The sequence below is a fragment of the Pogona vitticeps genome, chromosome 3 (assembly GCF_051106095.1).
Source record: "Pogona vitticeps strain Pit_001003342236 chromosome 3, PviZW2.1, whole genome shotgun sequence".
Classification (NCBI taxonomy): Eukaryota; Metazoa; Chordata; class Lepidosauria; order Squamata; family Agamidae; genus Pogona; species Pogona vitticeps.
In genome coordinates this window covers 186,694,618-186,714,384 of record NC_135785.1, presented here as the reverse complement: position 1 = coordinate 186,714,384, position 19,767 = coordinate 186,694,618, and the positions used below count along the sequence as shown (strand labels likewise).

General features: G+C 39.9%; 1 protein-coding gene across 21 annotated transcripts in view; it reads left to right on the top strand.

Annotated features, from left to right (window-relative positions):
* The window catches only part of MAP7D2 (MAP7 domain containing 2), a 95,151-nt gene that overhangs the window by 51,114 nt on the left and 24,270 nt on the right, over positions 1-19,767 (top strand). For 8 of the 21 annotated variants that reach the window (XM_078390425.1, XM_020789195.3, XM_078390433.1 and 5 more), the window contains exons 2-6: positions 4,994-5,071; positions 9,957-10,120; positions 13,406-13,520; positions 14,307-14,399; positions 17,276-17,392. In XM_078390425.1, the coding sequence (XP_078246551.1) occupies positions 4,994-5,071; positions 9,957-10,120; positions 13,406-13,520; positions 14,307-14,399; positions 17,276-17,392 (567 nt within the window). Of the gene's footprint in view, positions 1-4,993; positions 5,072-9,956; positions 10,121-12,691; positions 13,220-13,405; positions 13,521-14,306; positions 14,400-17,275; positions 17,393-19,767 lie in introns of those variants that run through there. The other 13 variants (XM_078390431.1, XM_078390430.1, XM_078390428.1 and 10 more) reach the window with 5 other exon arrangements.

Here is a 19,767-nt window from a genome sequence, read left to right as displayed (position 1 = left end):
AAAAACTGAAACAATAATACTTTGAGCCAAAATGAGAAAATAAGATTCTCTGGAAAAGACAATAATGCTAGAAAAGAGGAAGACCAAATATGAGATGGATTGAGTCCCTACAGGAGGAGGTCACAGGCTTGAGTTTACAAGAGCTGAGCAGGGCTACTGAGGACAGGACATTTTGAGATCACTCACTCATAGGGTCACTATAAGTTCGAGTAACCTAATTTACTTGGTCTCAGGATTTTGAAATCCTCCCCTTCCACAAGAACAGCATACAGAGTGTACAGACTTGTTTATTTTTATGTTCTTGGATTGTCCTCAGGTGTGTTGATAATGGAGTAACATAATCTGCACCTACTTTTCTGTTTCTGCCAGTTGTGTCAGATGTACAGTATATCTCCTATAATCTTGCTGCAAAAGAACAGCAGCTGCAGAAAGTCTTCAGCAAAGAATAAGCAAGAAAGTAAATGTAACCTTCCTTTGAAATGTTTTTTGACCTAAATCTGTCTTGCCTACTGTGTGAATGCTTTTACTTTGTTGCATTTCTTACATGGTAACAAAGAAAACCAACACATCTCTGTTTCATTTATAATGTACGTACTGTTCTTTTCTGCCCGTCTCACCCTTCCTTTTCAAATTTCTTATTGCAGGAATAACGGGTGTAGTTCAGCTAGATCATTCTCTTCTGGAATTAAGCTTGCTGAAGGGATGTTCATGAAGCATCTCCTTAACACTTCTAAGAAAGGCAGTGATGACATGTTTTCTTCTAGAAATTATCACTAGCAGATGCATAAACTGCTGAAACATTATTTTAATATACTGTACAATACTTTTAAGTTCAACACAAGAGCCTATTTTGATTACATACTTAGTTATCGTGGTTTTAAATATTTTTAAGCTTGATGGTTTGTATCATTTTAATTGCTTCCATACTTTTACAGGCCTAATGAGCATAGCAATCAAGCTTACCTAAAAAGTACGCTTCTGTCTAATTCCCTGTTGTTTGCTTGACATAGGTGTGTGTAAACCTGTGGTGGTTAGTGGTTTTAGAGATGTGCATATTTCTCAATGAAGCCTAGCATTTGTGAGATAGAATATTGCTTTTCATAATTTAGTTGTGTCTTCTATTGCATTACAGATGACCAGAGGTGCATTGCTGCTAATGTGACAACTGTATTTAGTTTTTTAAAAGTGGATGCCTAAGTGTGTGTTTGATTTAAAAACTGGATCCAGACCTTTGAAGGTCTGAAAGTGGAAGACTATGAAAGATATAGATCCTTGTTTAAGACTACACCCCTATGTATGAAAGTGTGTTGCACAGAACTGAGTTCTGAGTAAATGTGTGGAATTGCGTGAGGTTGTCAATCAATGTCAGTTGGATTTAGGCATAGGCTGCTTTACTCTTATTTTTATTTTGATGCATGATGTTTTTGTAACTTTAATGATCAGAGAGAGAGAGACAGAGATAGAAAATCACTGTACAGTGAATAAACCTTTTCTAGATAATTCTTGGCCATTCAGTATTGTTTGCAACCACAGTTTTAGTCCACAGTTTAATTCATTGGTTTGAGTAATATGTTCTGCAAGTGTATTTTGAGATTGTTGCCATAGGTTCTCTGCTGTTGGCACTAGAGACTTAAAACCTCCTGGTTTCTGGTCAATAATGTGTACTGTACCATTCAACTGGGGTTTAATGCTGGTCTAGGGAGTAAAAATGGGATGGTGAGCCTGATGCCCCAACCACAGCCATGCACTGGCTGGATGACATAATCTAATTCCTAGCCAAAGATTTTACCAGTGCTTAGATTGGGAAATAGAGATTCTTCTCTCACTCCGTTCACTGCCTGAAAGGGAAACAGTACAGCAAGGTATCTGTGAAGATTCTCAGTCATCCAGGTGTGATTATCTGGAAGTTGAGTCATGGCAACTGGACTTCTTTCTTGTCAGATTGAAACGTTTTGCTACTCATCCAAGCAGCTTCTTCAGTCTGAGGAGGGTTGGTAAGAGGTCCCTGATATATCCTCCACCTTGGTTTCAATTCCCCCTGGTCTGAATAGGCTCGTTAGAAGGACAATGGGCTGGAGAGTCTCCTTCCTAGCTTAGTGCTTAGTTAAGACACTTTGAACTTGTGTGCTTTCTTTTTCTCTTTTCTCTGGTTCAGAAGAATTCTGGAAACTTTTGATTCTGTTTTGTAATCACAGTTTAACTGTAACAAACAATGGATCATGTTAACTATAGTTTAGTGAAACAAGTTAACTTTAAACCATGTTCCAAGAAAATAACTTCTTTCACTAAGCCATTGCTAAGACTTTTGTTGTAAAGTAAACCTGTTGTTTGGGGGGGGGAGAATTGAAACCTGGTGTCTTGAGTACACCGATCATTCTAAGCTATGCTTGTCGTTTTCATTTGAACCATAACTGCACCTAAGCGTCCTCTCCATGCAGGGTGAGCCCAGACAGCTCCTTGGTATACTTCTGAACTGCGGGTGATGAAGTGAGAGGGGAGATGGCTGGAGCGCAAGTGGAGGAAGTTCCACTGGGAGTCCGATCAAACACGACTTAGAGCCCATTATCGGGCCTATTTCGTGGCAATACGGCTGGCGAAATGGCAATATTTCTCCAGTCGTATCGCTTCCTCAGAATGTCGTCCAGCAGAACTGTTTTGGGTGGTCCAGGATTTTCTTCAACTGGGAAATCCAGTGGAGGTCCCGGACTGCTCAACAGCTCACTGTGATGAGTTAGCCATTAATTTTGAGGAGGAAATCGCTCAGATTCGCAGTGGGTTGGACTCCACCGTTACTGCAAAATCAGAGGATGTGTCCAGTGTGCTGTGCTTAAGTCAAATATTAATGGATGAGTTTCAATTATTGAGACCTGAGGATGTGGACAGGCTGCCTGGATCTGTCCGTTCTACCACCACTCCGCTCGACCCTTGCCCATCTTGGCTAATTGGAAGATCTGCCAGGAGGGTTCGCACTTGGGTCCAGGAGGCCGTGAATGCCTTTTTGAGAGAGGGAGTGCTCCCTACCACCTTGAAAAAGGCAGTAATTCGACCACTCCTTAAAAAGCCTAACCTGGACCCAAGGTTAACTACCAACCAGTGGCGAACCTCCCTTAGTTGTGCAAAGTTTTGGAGCGGGTTGTGGCTGGGCAACTTCAGGCACTGCTGGATGAAACGGATTTTCTGGATCCATTTCAATTGGGTTTCAGGCCTGGTTTTGGTACAGAGACTGCCTTGGTCGCCCTGTACGATGACTTTTGCCAGGAGAGAGACAGGGGGATTGTGACCCTGTTGATACTCCTGGACCTCTCAGAGGCTTTCGACACCATCTACCATGGTGTCCTTCTGGATAGGCTGGCTGGGTTGGGAGTTGGGGGCACTGTTTTACGGTGGTTCCGCTCCTTCCTGGCTGACCATGTCCAGAGGGTGGTGCTGGGGGACAGTTGCTCTGCCCCATGGCATTTATGTCATGGGGTTCCTCAGGGCTCGATACTGTCCCCCATGCTGTTTAACATCTACATGAAACCGCTGGGAGAGGTCATCAGGAGGTTTGGGCTGAGGAGTCAGCAATATGCTGACGACACTCAGCTCTACCTCTCGTTTTTCACCAATCCAGGTGAGGCGGTTTCTGTGATGAACTGGTGTCTGGACCTGATAATGGACTGGATGAGGGTTAATAAATTGAAACTCAATCCAGACAAGACGGAAGTGCTGTTAGTGGGTGCTTTGCCAGAGAGCTTGGAGGGCCACTTCCCTGCCCTGAATGGGGTTACACTCCCCCTAAGGGACAGGGTCCGCAGCCTGGGGGTGCTCCTGGACCCCAGTCTAATTCTGGAAGCGCAGGTGGACTCGATGGCCAGGGGTGCCTTCCTTCAGCTGCGGAAATTGTACCAGCTACAGTCTTACCTTGACAAGCGGAGCCTTATGACAGTTACGCATGCACTGGTAACATCTCATATAGATTAGGGTGGTCGTATTGACCAGATAGGCTGGGTATGTATGTATGTATGTATGTATGTATGTATGTATGTATGTATGTATGTATGTATGTATGTATGTATGTATGTATGTATGTATGTATAAATAAATAAATAAATAAATAAATAAATAAATAAATAAATAAATAAATAAATAAATAAATAAATAAATAATTGCAAAGCGCTGTACATGGGGCTGCCTTTGAAGACGGTTCGGCAACTGCAACTGGTCCAGAATCGAGCTGTGGGGCTCGTGAGTGGTGGAGCCGCTAGGGAACACATCAAGCCGATTGTGATTAAATTACATTGGTTACCAGTTGCTGCCTGGGCTCAATTCAAAGTGCTTGTTTTGACATATAAAGCCCTAAACGGCTTGGGCCCTGGATACCTGAAGGACCGCCTCCTTGCATATGAGCCTACCCGGCAGTTAAGGTCTAGCCAGGGGGCCCTTTTGAAAGAGCCGTCCCTCAAAGAGGTAAGAGGGGCAGCTGGTAGACAAAGGGCCTTTTTGACAGCTGCCGCCAGACTATGGAATGCTCTCCCGACTAGGTTTCGTCTGGCGCCGATGCTGATGACATTTTAGCGCCAGGTCAAAACCTTCCTGTTCCAAAAGGCTTTTAATTGAAATAACATCAACCGTGGGTCCTGATGGCAATTTTTTAGAGTATCTATTTTAATTGTATTTTAATTGTTTTATCTTTTAATTGTATTTCAGTTGTTATAAGCTGGCCAGAGACCTTTGGGTAGAGTGGGCGGCATATAAGATAGATAGATAGAGAGAGAGAGAGAGAGAGAGAGAGAGAATAGAAGCAATAAAAATAAATTCCCTTCACAAAAATTTATACAATTTAAACTCAGCTTCTAGTAAGATGCTTCTTAGAAAGGTGGGCAGAATGCTATTACTTGCATGCATCAGCATACATCAAATGGCATATCTCAGTGGAGATTTGATGCTAGTTACTATGGGCATTTTAAGACACTTGTGGCTTTGCTACAGTTTTTCCCCCTTTTTTTCCTATTAGCTGTGGATGGATTTCTGAAAACTGATGAAAGGCAAAGACTAGCCAGAGAAAGAAGAGAAGAAAGGGAAAAATATCTTGGTAAGTTTGCTTATTCTCTTTGGATGTAGAAGCCCTCAATCCATATGCCATTTGTCCTCAGATGTCCAGCCTAGCTTGTCTCTTTAGAATAGATTGGCTTTGGAAGATTCTGTGCGGGAACAAATGCAGTTTAGGAACTTTTCCATCCAACAGCTTCAGGCTAACTGCATCTTGACCTTCCAGTCTGTTGGCAGGTGGTAGCAGTTCCAGTCTTACTGAAAGAGGAGGAGGAGAACTGCTGCTGTCAATGACTGTGGTTATAATCAGGTCTGAAAATACAGAAAGCAAGCCACTGCCACCCAGAAGGAGAAGGGAAGTGTCTCTCGTTTGGGTTCAGTGCTGTAGTTTTCAGTCCATCTTGGATGGACGTCTTCCTTTAGCAACTTGGACATCTGAAGAAAGGTTTACTCAAACTCTGATGTGGTTCTCAGTTTTGAATCAAATGTTCCAGCTAATAAATCATAACAACTGAATCATTTGACTGCTTGAATTATTAGTCATCTCCTGGTGTGTATTTGTATATACACACCCATGACTCTGTGAATATATGCTTGTCTTCTTAAACAGAACAAAACACATGCAAGCAGGCAAAAACCTTGGTTTGTATACTGTTCTTCTCTTTTTATCATAGTCTAAATGGTTTGGCCTGTATCTTGTTCAATTTACCTTCAAATAGCAGTTGTGTAGGTGGCTTGTTCTTTTGTGTAAGGCACCATAATTTACTAAGATCACAGGTTGCTGAGTTAGCAAAAGTAATCTAAATTTCCATAGAAAGTAGGAAGCCTGAATTGTTAACAGTTGAAGAGAAAATAAAGAAATAAGGAAATAGGAAATACACACACAGAGAGAGAGAGAGAGAGAGAGAGAGAGAGAGAAGGGCACAGTCTCACTCACACACCCCTGATACCAACAACACAGATTATAGGCACCAGGCAGCAAGGAGCATTGACAGCCCAGCAACTATCAGGCAACATATAGTCGCAGCAACAGAACAGATAATGAAGAAAGTTGTAGGTACAAATGCTTAAATTATGTAAGAGTCCTCCAGAATCCTCACAATTATGAAAAGCTACAAACAGAAGTACACTGAAAATATATACAGCAAAACTGTAGGCAGAATTTAACTGTAGTTGTAGGCATTATCCACTGGTTCTTAACCTTTGTTACTCAGATGTTTTTGGACTGCAACTCCCAGAAGCCTTCACCATCAGCTCTGCTGGCTGAGGTTTCTGGGAGTTGCAACACCTGAGTAACAAAGGTTAAGAACCACTGATAAATCATGTTATAATTATGTTCAATGGATTTTCCTCCATAGATTCAAACTGGCAGATGGCTGGCTAAGCAGTTGCAGTATTTTCCTGTGTATCTGGATATGCTTAAAGGCTAAGAAATGTATTTTATGTTCATGCATTTTTACTTTTAAGAACTTTGGTATTTGTACTCTCTGCTTTTTGATTGTTTCTTTTTAGGCTATGAGCTCCTGCATTTTTAGAATATTCTTAAAACATTCTCTTTGCACTTTTTTATTCTTAATATATATTTCCATTGCATTTTTATGCTCATGTGATTTTGGAACATGATTATGACATGATCTAAGTTTTGTCTACAACTTAAGTTTTGCTGTACAGTATGTATTTTGAATGTACTTCAGTTTGTAGCTTTTCATAATTATAAGAATTCTGGATGACTTTTAGATAATATAAGCCTTTGTACCTACAGTTTTGTTCATAGCTGTAAAAATGTTTTTGAAAGATACTTGATTGTGACTTCTCATAAACAATACATTTACAAGAACAATGAACCTCTTCAGCAGAATCATTAGAGATATGGTAATAATTTTTTTCATTGAGGAAGCCCCACTCTCCTTCCAGAATTGCATTTAATCTTGTGATGGTGCACAACCCTTCCTCTCTATTAATACATAATAAAAATTCCCGAAATAACACTAAAATTCTTGTTTGTCAACCCCTTTTTCACCTTAATATCTCAAGTTAAATTATCATTAATAGCTATATTCCACACTTCTTTATGCCGGTCACTTAAATGAAAACCATACTTCACTTTCCAATTCTTCATTATCATTAATCTTGCAGCTGTTAGTAAATTTGTTGTTAATACTTTCATGGTCCAATCCCGTTGTTTTCTGTCAAATATTGATTAACGTGCTATTTTAGAGGTTACTTCTATATTTAACTTCAGTATTTTATTAATTTCTTTAAAAAAAGTCTCCAAAATTTCATTATATTTTCAAATTCCTGCCACATATGAAAATAAGTGCCTTCATTTTGGCCACACCCCCAACATATTAGAATATATATTAACCATACAGTTAAATTTCACCAGTGTTAAATGCTATTTCCAAACTAAATTATATAATTCTTTTATTCTACCAACATACATTTAATATTGGCTTATATTCTTCCACTTCTCAATATTTATATCTCTTTCCAAATCTGTTTCCCATGATGCTTTAAGAGCATCATATTGTGATCCTTCTTTTCTAATAATATCTAATAATTTTTGTTAACCCTTTCATCAGCATGTAATCTTGTTTTTCTTTCTGTACTAGCATCTCTTTAAATTTTGTAAAATCCTTACATTTACCATTCTTGTTTGTTTGTTTGTTTGTTTGTTTGTTTAATTTATATGCCGGCCACACTACCCAAAGGTCTCTGGGCGGCTTACCACATTTGTTTTAATTGGATTGAATTAAGCCAGGTTATTTTATGCCCTTCTAATACCACCCTTACCTGTTCACTATTATTTATCTTCTCCAACTAATCTTTCAACCTAATAACCTGTGTTCTTTAATTTGTTTTTCAAATTTCCTCACAAGTTTCCTGGAAAACTCTCTAGTTCTGTTGCTGGATGTAATGGTGAAATTGATGGCATAAGTATTTTCCTATACTTATTCCAGATTTGTACCATATTCCTAAGAAAGGGGTTTTCTGTCTTTTTAATAATACAATATTATTTTGTTTTTTAAAAATTTCTACCAAGAATCCTGCAACTTGTTGAAATTCTAATTTTACCCATATTAAATTGCTGGGTTGTAATATAATATCTACCACACGTCTCATTTGATTTGATATATGATATAACCTTATATTGGGAAGATTTAATCTCCTAATTTTTGTAATTCATGCCACTTTTTAAAATTGATCCTTACTTTTTAAAATCACATTACATTTATTAATCATATTTTGCCATTCTTTCAACTCTTGTACTATTATCTTAATAAGTAACATCATAAACAAAAGTAACATCATAAACAAGTAACATCATAAACAAAAAAATAATAATGTGAAATTTTCATTTTAAATGCTGCTAATACTATACTAAACCACAATAGTCCAATCTTTTTAAATTCATTCAATTTCTCCTTAATTTTCAGTTTATCAAAAAATTTCTTTTTCAAACATTGCAATTTTTTGTAATATTTATACCTAAATATTTAATACTGCACGTCTTGATTTCAAATTTATTCCTAATTATTTTCTTTTCCTCTTACAGTTAAACAACACTATTTCTGATTTATACCATTTTATCTGTAAAGCCGTTATCTCCCCCAAATTCTTGCATTTTAACTTGAGCCATAACCTTAATCTTCTATCCTTACTAATGTGTCATCAGCAAATAAAATAATCTTAGTTTTATCCTTAAAACCTATACCCCTTATTAGTTTATCATTTCTAATACTGTTAATTACTAATTCTATAACTAAAACAATATCAAGGAAACGGGAAATCCTTTATGGACCACCACAGATTCAAACTACCAACGGGTGTTATCAAGTTTTATAGTGTTCGAGTGTCATAACTTTGACCTTGATAGGGCAGCTGGCAAAATGAGTCCAGCAGCTGCAGCAGCTGCTTCCATTCTCGTTCATTGTTTCTTTTCCCTCAAGACATAAGGGAGTTTTTCCAAGCTTTTGAAAGAAGTCATCAATAAAATTTTGCTAGGTTTGCAGAATTGCTTCTTGCTAATCAGCTAGGTGATTACTTTTCCTATGCCATGTGTTGCATTGCCAAATGCTCATGAGTCACAATGCTGGTGCTTCTCTCCCAGCCTTGCTCCAAAATGTCATGATGGGGCCAAGTGCCTGCAACCACTGTTTTTCTTCTCAGTCCTGCCTCCTCCCCCCCCCCCCGATTTTTGATGCACTAGCTCTGTGTAGGTCGGCTAGTTTTGTATGTGTTATGATGAGCCATTGAGCACTGGCACCATCTGGAAGTAGCTGATGATGGGCTCTAAGGCTTTAAAGCACTCTTTTTGTGGTATTTTAGGAGCCATCCTGAGGTTCACAGGAAGAACACTTCTGATCTGTGAGCTGTTCTTTACTCATGCCTGCTTTCAAGTCACCTCACACACAGAAATTGAACTTTATTGGATTTCTTTCCCTGCCCAGGGACCAGGGGAAGTGTAGCAGTTGGCACCCTGAGACCCACGAGCTCTAAGCAGAATATGTTATGAAACATTGCCATATAGAGTGCTCAGGTTACCCCGGTCGAGTATTGCTGTTCCATTCCTCCTCCCTCTCCCCAAGTTCCTGTATCTTCTCTTGAAAACAACATTCTGTGCACACTGAGCATGCTTGACCTCAATGCAGCTATCTGAGATGCTTCATCTATCAAATTATCCTGGGCTGGTAGTGTTCCACCTACCTCCCTACCCAGCCTTAAGATAATTTTTTTCCCTAAAGGGTTTTATGTTTTTTGCATATTCTTTCAGTGCATACTGTATTTCCACAAGCCTAGTGGCACCTTAATCTTGTGGGTGGACAATGCCTTAAGCTACATGAGAAATGATACTTGAAAAATGTAGGTCACTCTTAGCATGTACAATACCAACGTAAGATAATTCTTTTGTGATTTTTTTATATAAGCTGCAAGAGAACAACAAATCTTAGAAAAAGAAAGGAGAGCAAAGCTTCAGTATGAAAAGCAGATAGAAGAACGATGGAGGAAGCTGGAGGAACAGAGACAGAGAGAAGAGCAAAAAAGAGCTGCCGTTGAAGAAAAAAGAAGACAGAAACTTAGAGAAGAAGAGGTGGGCCACCCATTGATCAACACGGTGTTCTCAGAAATGCAATAGCAAAGGCTGGCTGTATTAGTCTTGCTTGCTTTCGAAAAGAAATTTATTGCTGGAGACTTGCAAGTAACATTGTTCATTACTATCCTATTGCTATCCCATTACTACTTAAATTATTTTTCTCAAGCCACTGAAAAGTTAAAAAGTCCAAAAGGTAAAATGCTCCCCCAATTGTCCCCCTATAATGATCTGAAATACTTATGGCCCCCCAAAAAGTCAACAGCATGGCAGATTGATAAATTATTTTTCATAGTAACATCATCACCCCACTTAGTAATGTCAGCACATGGTCTCCTAAGAAATTTCTGTGGCCTGAACCGAGAGGTTCCAGGGGCAAGCGTACTCCTAAATCAGCTCAGCTGAGTCCGGTACTCAGCCAGGCAGTCCCACTTGCTCCTTTTCCCAAGTCTGTTCAAATTAGCAATTAACTGAGAGGGGAAAAAAACCAAGATAAGAATCATGAGTTTTGGAGTCTGCCAACACGAACAAAACTCAAGCAATTAACGGACTCAAGTAGCGTATTTGTGGCCTAAAAATAATTATGCAGGTTTGTTGCTCAAGAGACCAAACATAAGATTTTAAAAATTATTGTTTTATTAGAAAAATAAAATATTTAGAGATATTCAGTTTGTTGCAAAGCATAGCATTCAAGTACATTTCCATAAATCGAAGCAGTTAGAACTATAGCAAATTCCAGCTATAAAAATAAAATAAAATAACTCTAAAAATAGCTTGAAAGGTAGGCAAGGCATAGCCCCCCTTTCTATATCCTTACTATGAACTACATTGTAGCATAATACTAAAAAATAGCAAAAGGAACTCAAAAGTCCATTCAAAAATCCAAATCAAAAATCACTCTGTCTCTCTGTCTCAGTCTCCATTTTTCTTCCCTACTGGGACCACCCTTCTTCTTCACTCTCCTGTGACGTAACCCAATCAGGACGAAGGGCTGTCTCTCCACACTCCACCTCCTTTTCCCATGGGATGTGCAGGTGTTGTTGACCATCTTCCTGATGTTGTGTCTTGACCCTTATCGTCTCTGGCCAAGCTTGCTACATGGAAAATTCCAACTGGCTCTAAGAGAAAACAGCTTCTCGAAGCATCTAGTTATGCTAACACAGACCAATATGGATTCCTTCTACACAGTTCCATGACTACAAATCCCATTCAGAAATTACATTTTAGCCCCAATAACCTAAACCATGACAAGTAACATATGTTTTTCAAGCTTTGGCTATGTTGTGATTTCACAAAGTAGACTGGACACAACTGGGGAAGGGGTGGAATATATAAATTCAGCCCACTTTCTTTACAATATTTTGGCATGTTATCTCTTTCTCTGATCATCTAGGGCAGCAGAAGCATGCTGCATTTTGGTTTACTTTGGAGGAAAGTGAGCAAGCACTGAAAACTTTGATTTTGTAATATTTTCTTTATTTATAAATATGGAAATTAAGGAGAAGAAGCACAAATTTCTATGAATCACCAGTTCATGTCAGAAGGGCTTCCTCTAGATGTCTGTAAGGCAAATTGCTGCGTGGTGACAATTAGAGCCTGAAAAGACTTAGAGCAATGGTGGATGATTGTCATATCACATGGTGCAAAATTTGTGACCCTCCACAAGTTGTTAGATTCTGTCATCCCCCGTTATTGGTTATAGTGACTGCCTTAATAGACATTTTTAGTCCAATGAGCTCAGGGGAAGGGGACACACAGCATATCTGTCATTGTTGTGTAACTTGGAGAAATGAGGAACTTGCCTCTTGCTTTCCCTTTGATGCCCCGGATTGCAGCTTAAAGTTGGCTGGCTATGGATGATGGGAGCTGTAGTCAAACACATCTGAAGGGCAGTGGCTGGTAAAGGCTATCGTAGGCTAAGAATGCTTTTTCCAGCATTTTCTTTTCTTTTTTGGGGGGGGGGATTGGGATGGCAAGCAGGCTGTTATGTCTCCTCATAAATGGCTGGCATTCTTGTCGTGACCATGCACAGTGCTGCCCTCCAGTTGCAATCTCCTGTTCACAGTGTCATGTGTTGCAGATCTATAAATACCATATCACATTACACTGAATGACTCTTGAGATTAGCCCTTTTTCACTGTTTCCTGTCAATAAAATGTAGAATTCATTAACTGTGTCACATTTGTTGTGAGAACTTAACCATTTTTTTAAAAATTCTAATTATGTCAAGGTAATATGAAATGTTTTCCTCTTGTTCTGGTAACCGTCTTATGAGGTACATCATGCCCTTTTGTTCTTAAATGATGTTATTGGATTTACCGTCTTTGTCTTTACATAGGTTATCTTGATAGTTCTGGCTGTACGGTGACTCATAAATGAAACACATAAAACACTGATAGCGACGGTGAGCTTCCTGGCTGGCTAGGGATTTGGCTCACTGTTTCCATGGTCCAGTTACAACACACTAGTTGAACAAGGGATAAACAAGTTTGTGAAATAAAAGTACTATCCAGGGGATATAAAAAGTGGTACTGAGAGTTCTGTATCATGTCCCAGAGTTGCCGTCTGCTCAAAAAGAATTGCTTGGGAAGGAGGTCAGTGGAGAACAGGATGGAGACTCTGCACTGGAAATGAGCTTTAAGGAGGAACAGCTGTGGATGCAATAAGATGAAGTGACGGGAGGGGGGGGCCCAAGGGGGAGAAGAGTTGCAGATTTCCACCCCCTACTCATAAAATGATGAACCTTCTCAGTGACATTAAACAACCAAATGCTATTCTCAGTCATGTAGCAGGATTGGGTGGTTAGTGTTTTTTTTGCGGTGGTTGCCTATGTAAAAAAAAGTAATTTCCATGTGGCTGGAAGGATTCGTTGCAGCGTCAGAGTCTCGCCACTGAAGGAGGAAAACGTAGCTCTGCCGAGATGACAGAGTTAATGCTTCTCATGCATTATTCTTAAACAAATGAAGCCCAGACAGAGCCACAACAGCAGTCTTGCCAGCAGGAGCAGATGCTCGGAGGTGATGTAACTTGTGTTATTAGCTTCAGCCTCTGTAGTGACCTCAGTAGTGACTGCAGACAAAGGGATACATATATCTGGAGGTGAGTGGATGTGGCACTGCTTCCCTGACTCATTTCTTTTAGCACTCTTGGTAGTCCACCTATATGTATAGTCAGAATAATGTTTGTGCAGTCAGAAGAAAAGCCCTGTGCTTTTCTGGAGCAGGGGTTCTTTAAGAAAGATTAGACTGTTTCCATTTCATTTTATTTTTCTGAATAATTGCTTAGGAACGATTAGAAGCTATGATGCGGCGGTCCATGGAACGAAGTCAGCAGCTCGAGCAGAAACAGAAGAGATGGTCATGGGGAGGAGCACTGGCTGCAGGCTCAGGAGACAGAGATGGTGAGCAAAACAGGGTGGCTGCATTGCAGATTCCAGACTGGAAATGCTCAGGATTAAAAAGAAAGATGCAAAACAGCCTGGGTAATAGGCTGCAGTGTGTGTGTGTACGAGATATATATATTTTTGAGCTGCATGTTTTAAAAGGATTTGTTATTGCTTGCTTGATTTCACAACCTGATTATCTTCATAGAAGTAATCCAGCACCAAAGTTTGTCTGTGCAGAAGATATATTGGGAGCAAATAAAGCTGGTGGAATAAACCATTATGGTGTCGTGGCTGTCAGTTCTGTATGACTTCGCAGAAGATAATCTATTTTTATCTCAGGCACTCCCCAAAGCTCAGGAGACTTCTCAGTGATTGTGCAGAATTCACAGAGGATCATTGATTTTTCTGCCTTTTGCTCTATCTGTTCTTTCTTTGCTTTCAAAGCAAAATTATTTTAGCTGCAACCATGTATTCACTTTTATTATTTACAGAAATCATTCAGATGCGTTTAAATTCATCAGCTTTCCCCATAAATTTTGAATGAAATTTCTCTCTCGTCCTTCCTCTGTTTAATGATGAAGCAGATCTCTTAACATTTATTGTCTTTGTGAAAGCTGAAGTTATTGATTGTAATTCTTTTTCTGAGTTGTACAGAAAGATTAATAAGCATTCTGAAAAGGACAATCTCTTTAATACTTCCAGAAACAGAGAGATTAAAATTTCTCTTGCCTTGTCTGGGATTTTAATACTTTTGACGTAATCTGTCATCTCTCTTTGCTTTAATTTCTTTTTATTATGTAGGTGAATCCGAAAATACCCCACCGCCTCTAGGTTTAGCTGCCAACACCCTTCCAGATTCTGCAGCCTCAACTGCTGCTGCTGATCCCTCCAATGGTATTTGAGAGACTCACAGAGCCATAGTGTCGTTTATCACTTTAACGCATCCACCAATTTTGTCGTTCCCTCACCACTCCCATCTAACTGCTGTGTTTCTGTTGATTCAGTGTGATCCTGTGACAGCAGTCTCTGGTGGAAATTAAGAGTCCATTTCCACCCAAGCACCATTGCTGTCCTTTCACCTCTTACAGCAAACTTTGCCAACCTTGTACCTTCCGTCTCCTGTAATCTTATGACCAGGCTGCCTTTCTTGGAGTTATAGGCCAAAACACTGGGAGAGCACTAGGTTGGGAAAGATGGATTTTGAGTGCATGCAGCAAATCTCGTTGAAATGAAAGGAGTGGCAGGACAGCTTGGTGAAATGCATCCGTGTGCTTTACTGTGTGTCCCTTATCTTTTCTTCATTTTGATTGTTTTGATTATTTAGTTTGTGAAAATGTATCAATGCATGCCTGACATTCAAACATCATAATAATGTTCCAGATACCTTCCCAACTAGCTGTTGTGTTCATGTACCTTTATATAAGTGTGGGGGACACATATGCCATGTGTCATATATGTCGTGTGCCTTTTGAGTAGGCACTACAGATGAACAATGTGTAGAAGAGAAAACTGGTTTTAAAACATATCAGTCCTGCAGTATAACCACACAGAATTAATTCCTTACTTGCCATTTTCCCCTCAGACGTCATGTACCTCTTCTCTAAAAGAACAAAAAGCCAGACTTCCTCTTTGGCATCACCATTGATTACTTCTACAAGTGTGCTGAAAGTAACAGATAGCAGCAATTTATTTCGTAATTAGCAGGTTAATTTTGAATCTGAGTGACATTAACTCTTGCCTTTTTGTAATTTTTCAATAATGCATATATGCCTAGATTACTTAATGTTTACTGATTTCTGTGTATTTTTCCACTGAAAATGAACAGTTGTTGAATACACCTGCAACTATATGCCAGTTTCTAGCACTTGACTTGAGTAGCTCCATTCGTTCACTGAAATGGGTAGTGGGGCCATGCCCAATGTTGGGCAGGTTCTCTGGCCTTGCCCCATAGCCAGTATTTACATATTCACGATGGATATGTAACCTAGGGAAATGTACAGTACTTGCCTAGGTCTCTGCAGAACTAAAATCACAATTGTGCAGAGTTCCTTTGCTTAGATATACCTTTCCAATGTGTGGGTGTCTGGGTTAGGGACACAGACTGCATAAAGTGTGGGTTTGCCCTTTTGTCCTTTCAGACTGGCTGTATGTGGAGATAAAATATGAAGAGGGATGCATTCTTCCCAAGTATAATTGCTCTATTTGGGAGCAATGCCTCCCTCTTCATACATTATTTCAGCATAGCTAAGACATGAGACCATAGATAAGGTTGTGTAGGTAGGCCCCGTTTAGCTAAGTGGGTCCCATGGAGTTCTGTGGGACAAAATAAATGAGCTGCAGACTCATAACTAAATTTCACTCAATGCACTGGAACCACCATCTCCAGCCTCCTAGAGAGATTTCCTGGCCCGGGGGTAGGGATGGGTGGTGGGTGGGAATAAAGCCTGTATTTCAGTTGCAAGAATGCTCAGTTAATACCCACCTGTGATGTTCATGTGTCTCAAATGCTTGTTTGCATGAAAATATTCAAAGTAGCTCTTCTAATATTAAACAAAATACAGCCAGCAAAGTATGTTTGTTACATAAACAATTCCATTTCATAATTATTTTGAACCAGTTAGGAAATGCGTGCATCCAAAATAGATTAGACTAAGCTATATTTAAATTTATTCTGTCCAAAATAAGTTTTGAAATAAAGCTTTGCCAAGATGCTAAACAGTATTGCTGATGACCTCTATTCATAAGCATCCTTTATAACTAATTATTATAAAATATTTGTCCACAAATCTTTTGGTTAGTCCTGGTATTCAGACAAAACTTGAATGTCACCCATTATAGCAGTAGTGGGAAACGCATGTCCTCCAAATGTCGTTGTACTGCAAGAACACTCAACACTAGCTAGCATAGCACATAGTAAGAGATGATGGGAGCTGTTATCCGTCAACATCTGGAGGACTAAACATTTCTCATCCCCACTGTGGGTGTGGTATCTTGTCTGTCATTATGTTGAGTTTTGAGAACCCTTGGGTTATTTTTGAAGACCTCTACAAGGTCAGAATGAACTTCTCTTCTTATCTAAGTTTGAAACTTGGGAGGAAGAGGAGGCGGCTGTTGCTCCATTATTGCAGAGATTCAGGAAGCATTTACTGTGTGCAGAGCAGAGTGTGGCTGCATGCACTACTCTCAAGCTCAGAAGAAGAAGTATAGGGTAGCTCTTCTTGTTACTCTTTAGCTTTGGAAGGGTTTACTAGAAGAGAATGAGATACTAGTCTTAGTGACCAATATTTTAGACCCTTAGGCAAGCACAGGTGATACCTTTATTGCGTCACTAAAAATCACAAATATAAAAACCAAGCAGCCTTCCCCCCCCCCGCCACTTATTTGTAGACCCCTGAATAAATTGGTACTTGTGGAAGATTTCCCAGCTTCTCCATAATGCAGCTGAAATATTTGTTGATCATCATCACACTTGCTTTTGAGTATACCATTAGTCTATCTTTGTTTTTACTTGGGTTAGTACTCCTGTTTTCCCAGATGGTTTTCAGTATACAATAACTTTACATCATATTGTAAAACTGAAATGTTAAAGACCCATGTTTTGGATTAAAGCCTTTCAGAATGAAGTAGCAGCTAAACAGTAGTTGTCAGATATGTTTTATTCCTTGAGCAGATTTAATCCCCAGGTCCATAGTAACACAATTAAAGGTTAGATCTAGGAGTCTCCAGCACTGTGGAATGACAATAAATGTCTTCAATGCGTCTCTCTGCAGCATGTGACAAACTTTCAGTCTCTACAATGAATCTTCCAAAGCAAATGGAGTCACCTATCAATAAACGCCTCTCCTCCTCCACAGCAACAATAACATATTCCCCTGACAGAGACAGAGGCAAGTGAATGTGTGGCACATTGTCACCTTAGAAATAATCACCTTTTGTGTCTCAAAATGCATCTCTCTCTTTCTCTCTTTCTTTTTCACTTTCTCTTTGCCTTTCTTGACTCATTATCTTTCGGTGAAAATCAGGATAAATTAGGGTGTTTTTTTATTAGTGGAAGTTGTGTAAGGTTCTCTAAAACACACACAACACAACACAATAGCACTGTTTTCAGATGCTGCATTATCAACTAATAACTTAAAATGTTTTAAAGTAGGTCCCAGAGCAGTTTGAATATAAATCTGGCTCATTTCGGCAGCATTGAAGAATACCTGTACCTTTATTTTAGTGGGGCTGGACTAAGCTTGGGGCAGAGCATCTTACAGGCTATAAGGGAGCAGGATCAGAATGGCATGTCTATGGCTGCCTTTCAGACTATACTGGCTCTTGCTAGTAGAAGAGAAGGTGTCTTGGTGCAGGGGGTGGTGTTTAAATGTGAGATACACCCGCTCCGGCCTGTATTCCATAGGGCAGGCATTTAGACAGAGTGAGCATAGGGCAAGCATTTAGACAGAGTGAGGCTACCACCTCAATCAGCAGGTATTGGGTGTCATTAAAGGGTAGAAAATTATTAGTTCCTTACTTCGTTATTTTTCAGGCCATTACAAAAAGGATAGGTAATTATGCCGGCCACAAATGCTGGGTTTTATTATGTTTCTTATATTCTCTCCTTAGGGATAAGGAGAAATAGTTGCGGGACTTTCTGTCTCGTGCTGACAGAACTCCCTGCTATTAAGCTCAGCATACATTGATTCCAGAGAGCACAGGGGTTGTTCTGCCTCATGTAGCAAAACAGTTTGGGGTGTTGCTGTTTTGACTAATAATTATGCAATTCTGTGATAATGCAAACAACAACTTTGCCCCCCAGTGGGCTTGGTACTCATTTTACCCACCTTGGAACGACGGAAAGCTGAGTCAACCTTGAGCTGGCTATCTGAATCCATCATGATGTAACACAGGTCATGAGTAGCATGCTAAAGTGGTTAAACTACTTTTCCACAGGGTTCTGCCATTAAGGAAATTAATCATCTTTGGACCCAAAGTTATCATCCATGGAACATGCCATTGGGGGTGGGGGTCCATTAGCTACCACCTATGGGATACTTGGTTGTGGATTATTTACACACGCGCACGCACGCGCGCGCGCACGCACGCGCGCGCGCACACACACACACACACACGTGTGTATTGCAGTTGCTGTCCTCCCACAGCTCCTCTGTAATAGTAAGAAGTATCAACATACAAATCTAATCCCTTCTAGCCATGAGGGAGGGAGTAGGTGGGGTTCAGATTTTCCTTTAAGATTTACATATAACTGTTTAGCTTGCCTGGGATATTGGTGCTGTGTGGAGTTGAATGCAGAATAGGAGACTGCTCCCCCACCCCCACCCCAGTAATCACTTTGAACTGGAGTTGTGCATAGTGCACAATGGCTGGACGACCTCCCTTTGAAGATCATTGGGTGAAGTGTGATGGCTAACAGACTGACTGGGGAACCAGTGTTGTTTTCTTCAAATAAGACGGTATTACGTGAGCTACTGGCTTCCCATTAAAGCTCCTGCACTGCAATATGGATGTAATATTGACACCTTTTCAGGTGATAACATTCATGAAGTGTTTTAAACTTTGTATATTAGCTAAGGTTTATTTCTTACCTTTCTCCGTGGAGAAATAAGATCCAGTGGCAGGATTTCCCCTCCGCTCAGTCAACTTCTGAATGCCTACAAAATCCACACTGAGTTTATGGAAGTAACTGCACACATCTATGCAGTTTTGTTTGTTTTAAATATACCCATTCCTATTTTGTATAGGAATACACTCTGAAGCAGTTCACACATTATAAAATTATAGAAACTCAGCAGGGTTTCATTACACAGGATTGGAAAGAATTTGGGAAGAACAGAGCATTGTACTCATATCTACCTGTGCATGAACTTAAGACGGCTTCAGAGAGATCACTACGTCTTGTTTTGTTTTGCATATATTACTGGTATTTAGATCCTGTCTTTCCTCCAACTGCTTAGCCCTCCTCTTCCCCTTGTGATAATCCTGTGGGGTCAGTCAGGCTGAAAGAGAGAGTGAGTGATTGATCTAAGGTCACTCAGTGAGTTTGATGGCTCAGTGGGGACTTGCTTCTTCCAAATCCCAGTTCAGTGCTTTAACCAATCTGTCACACTAGATTATTGGTGCTAGCTTCCGTAATACCACACCAGTTAATCACCATATGGATGGAGCAGCAACTTATACACACGTCATGCAAAGATATTTCAACTGATGGTGCTTTACTGGGACTGGCTAGTCCATAATGTGTGCATTCTTCATTTTCGTT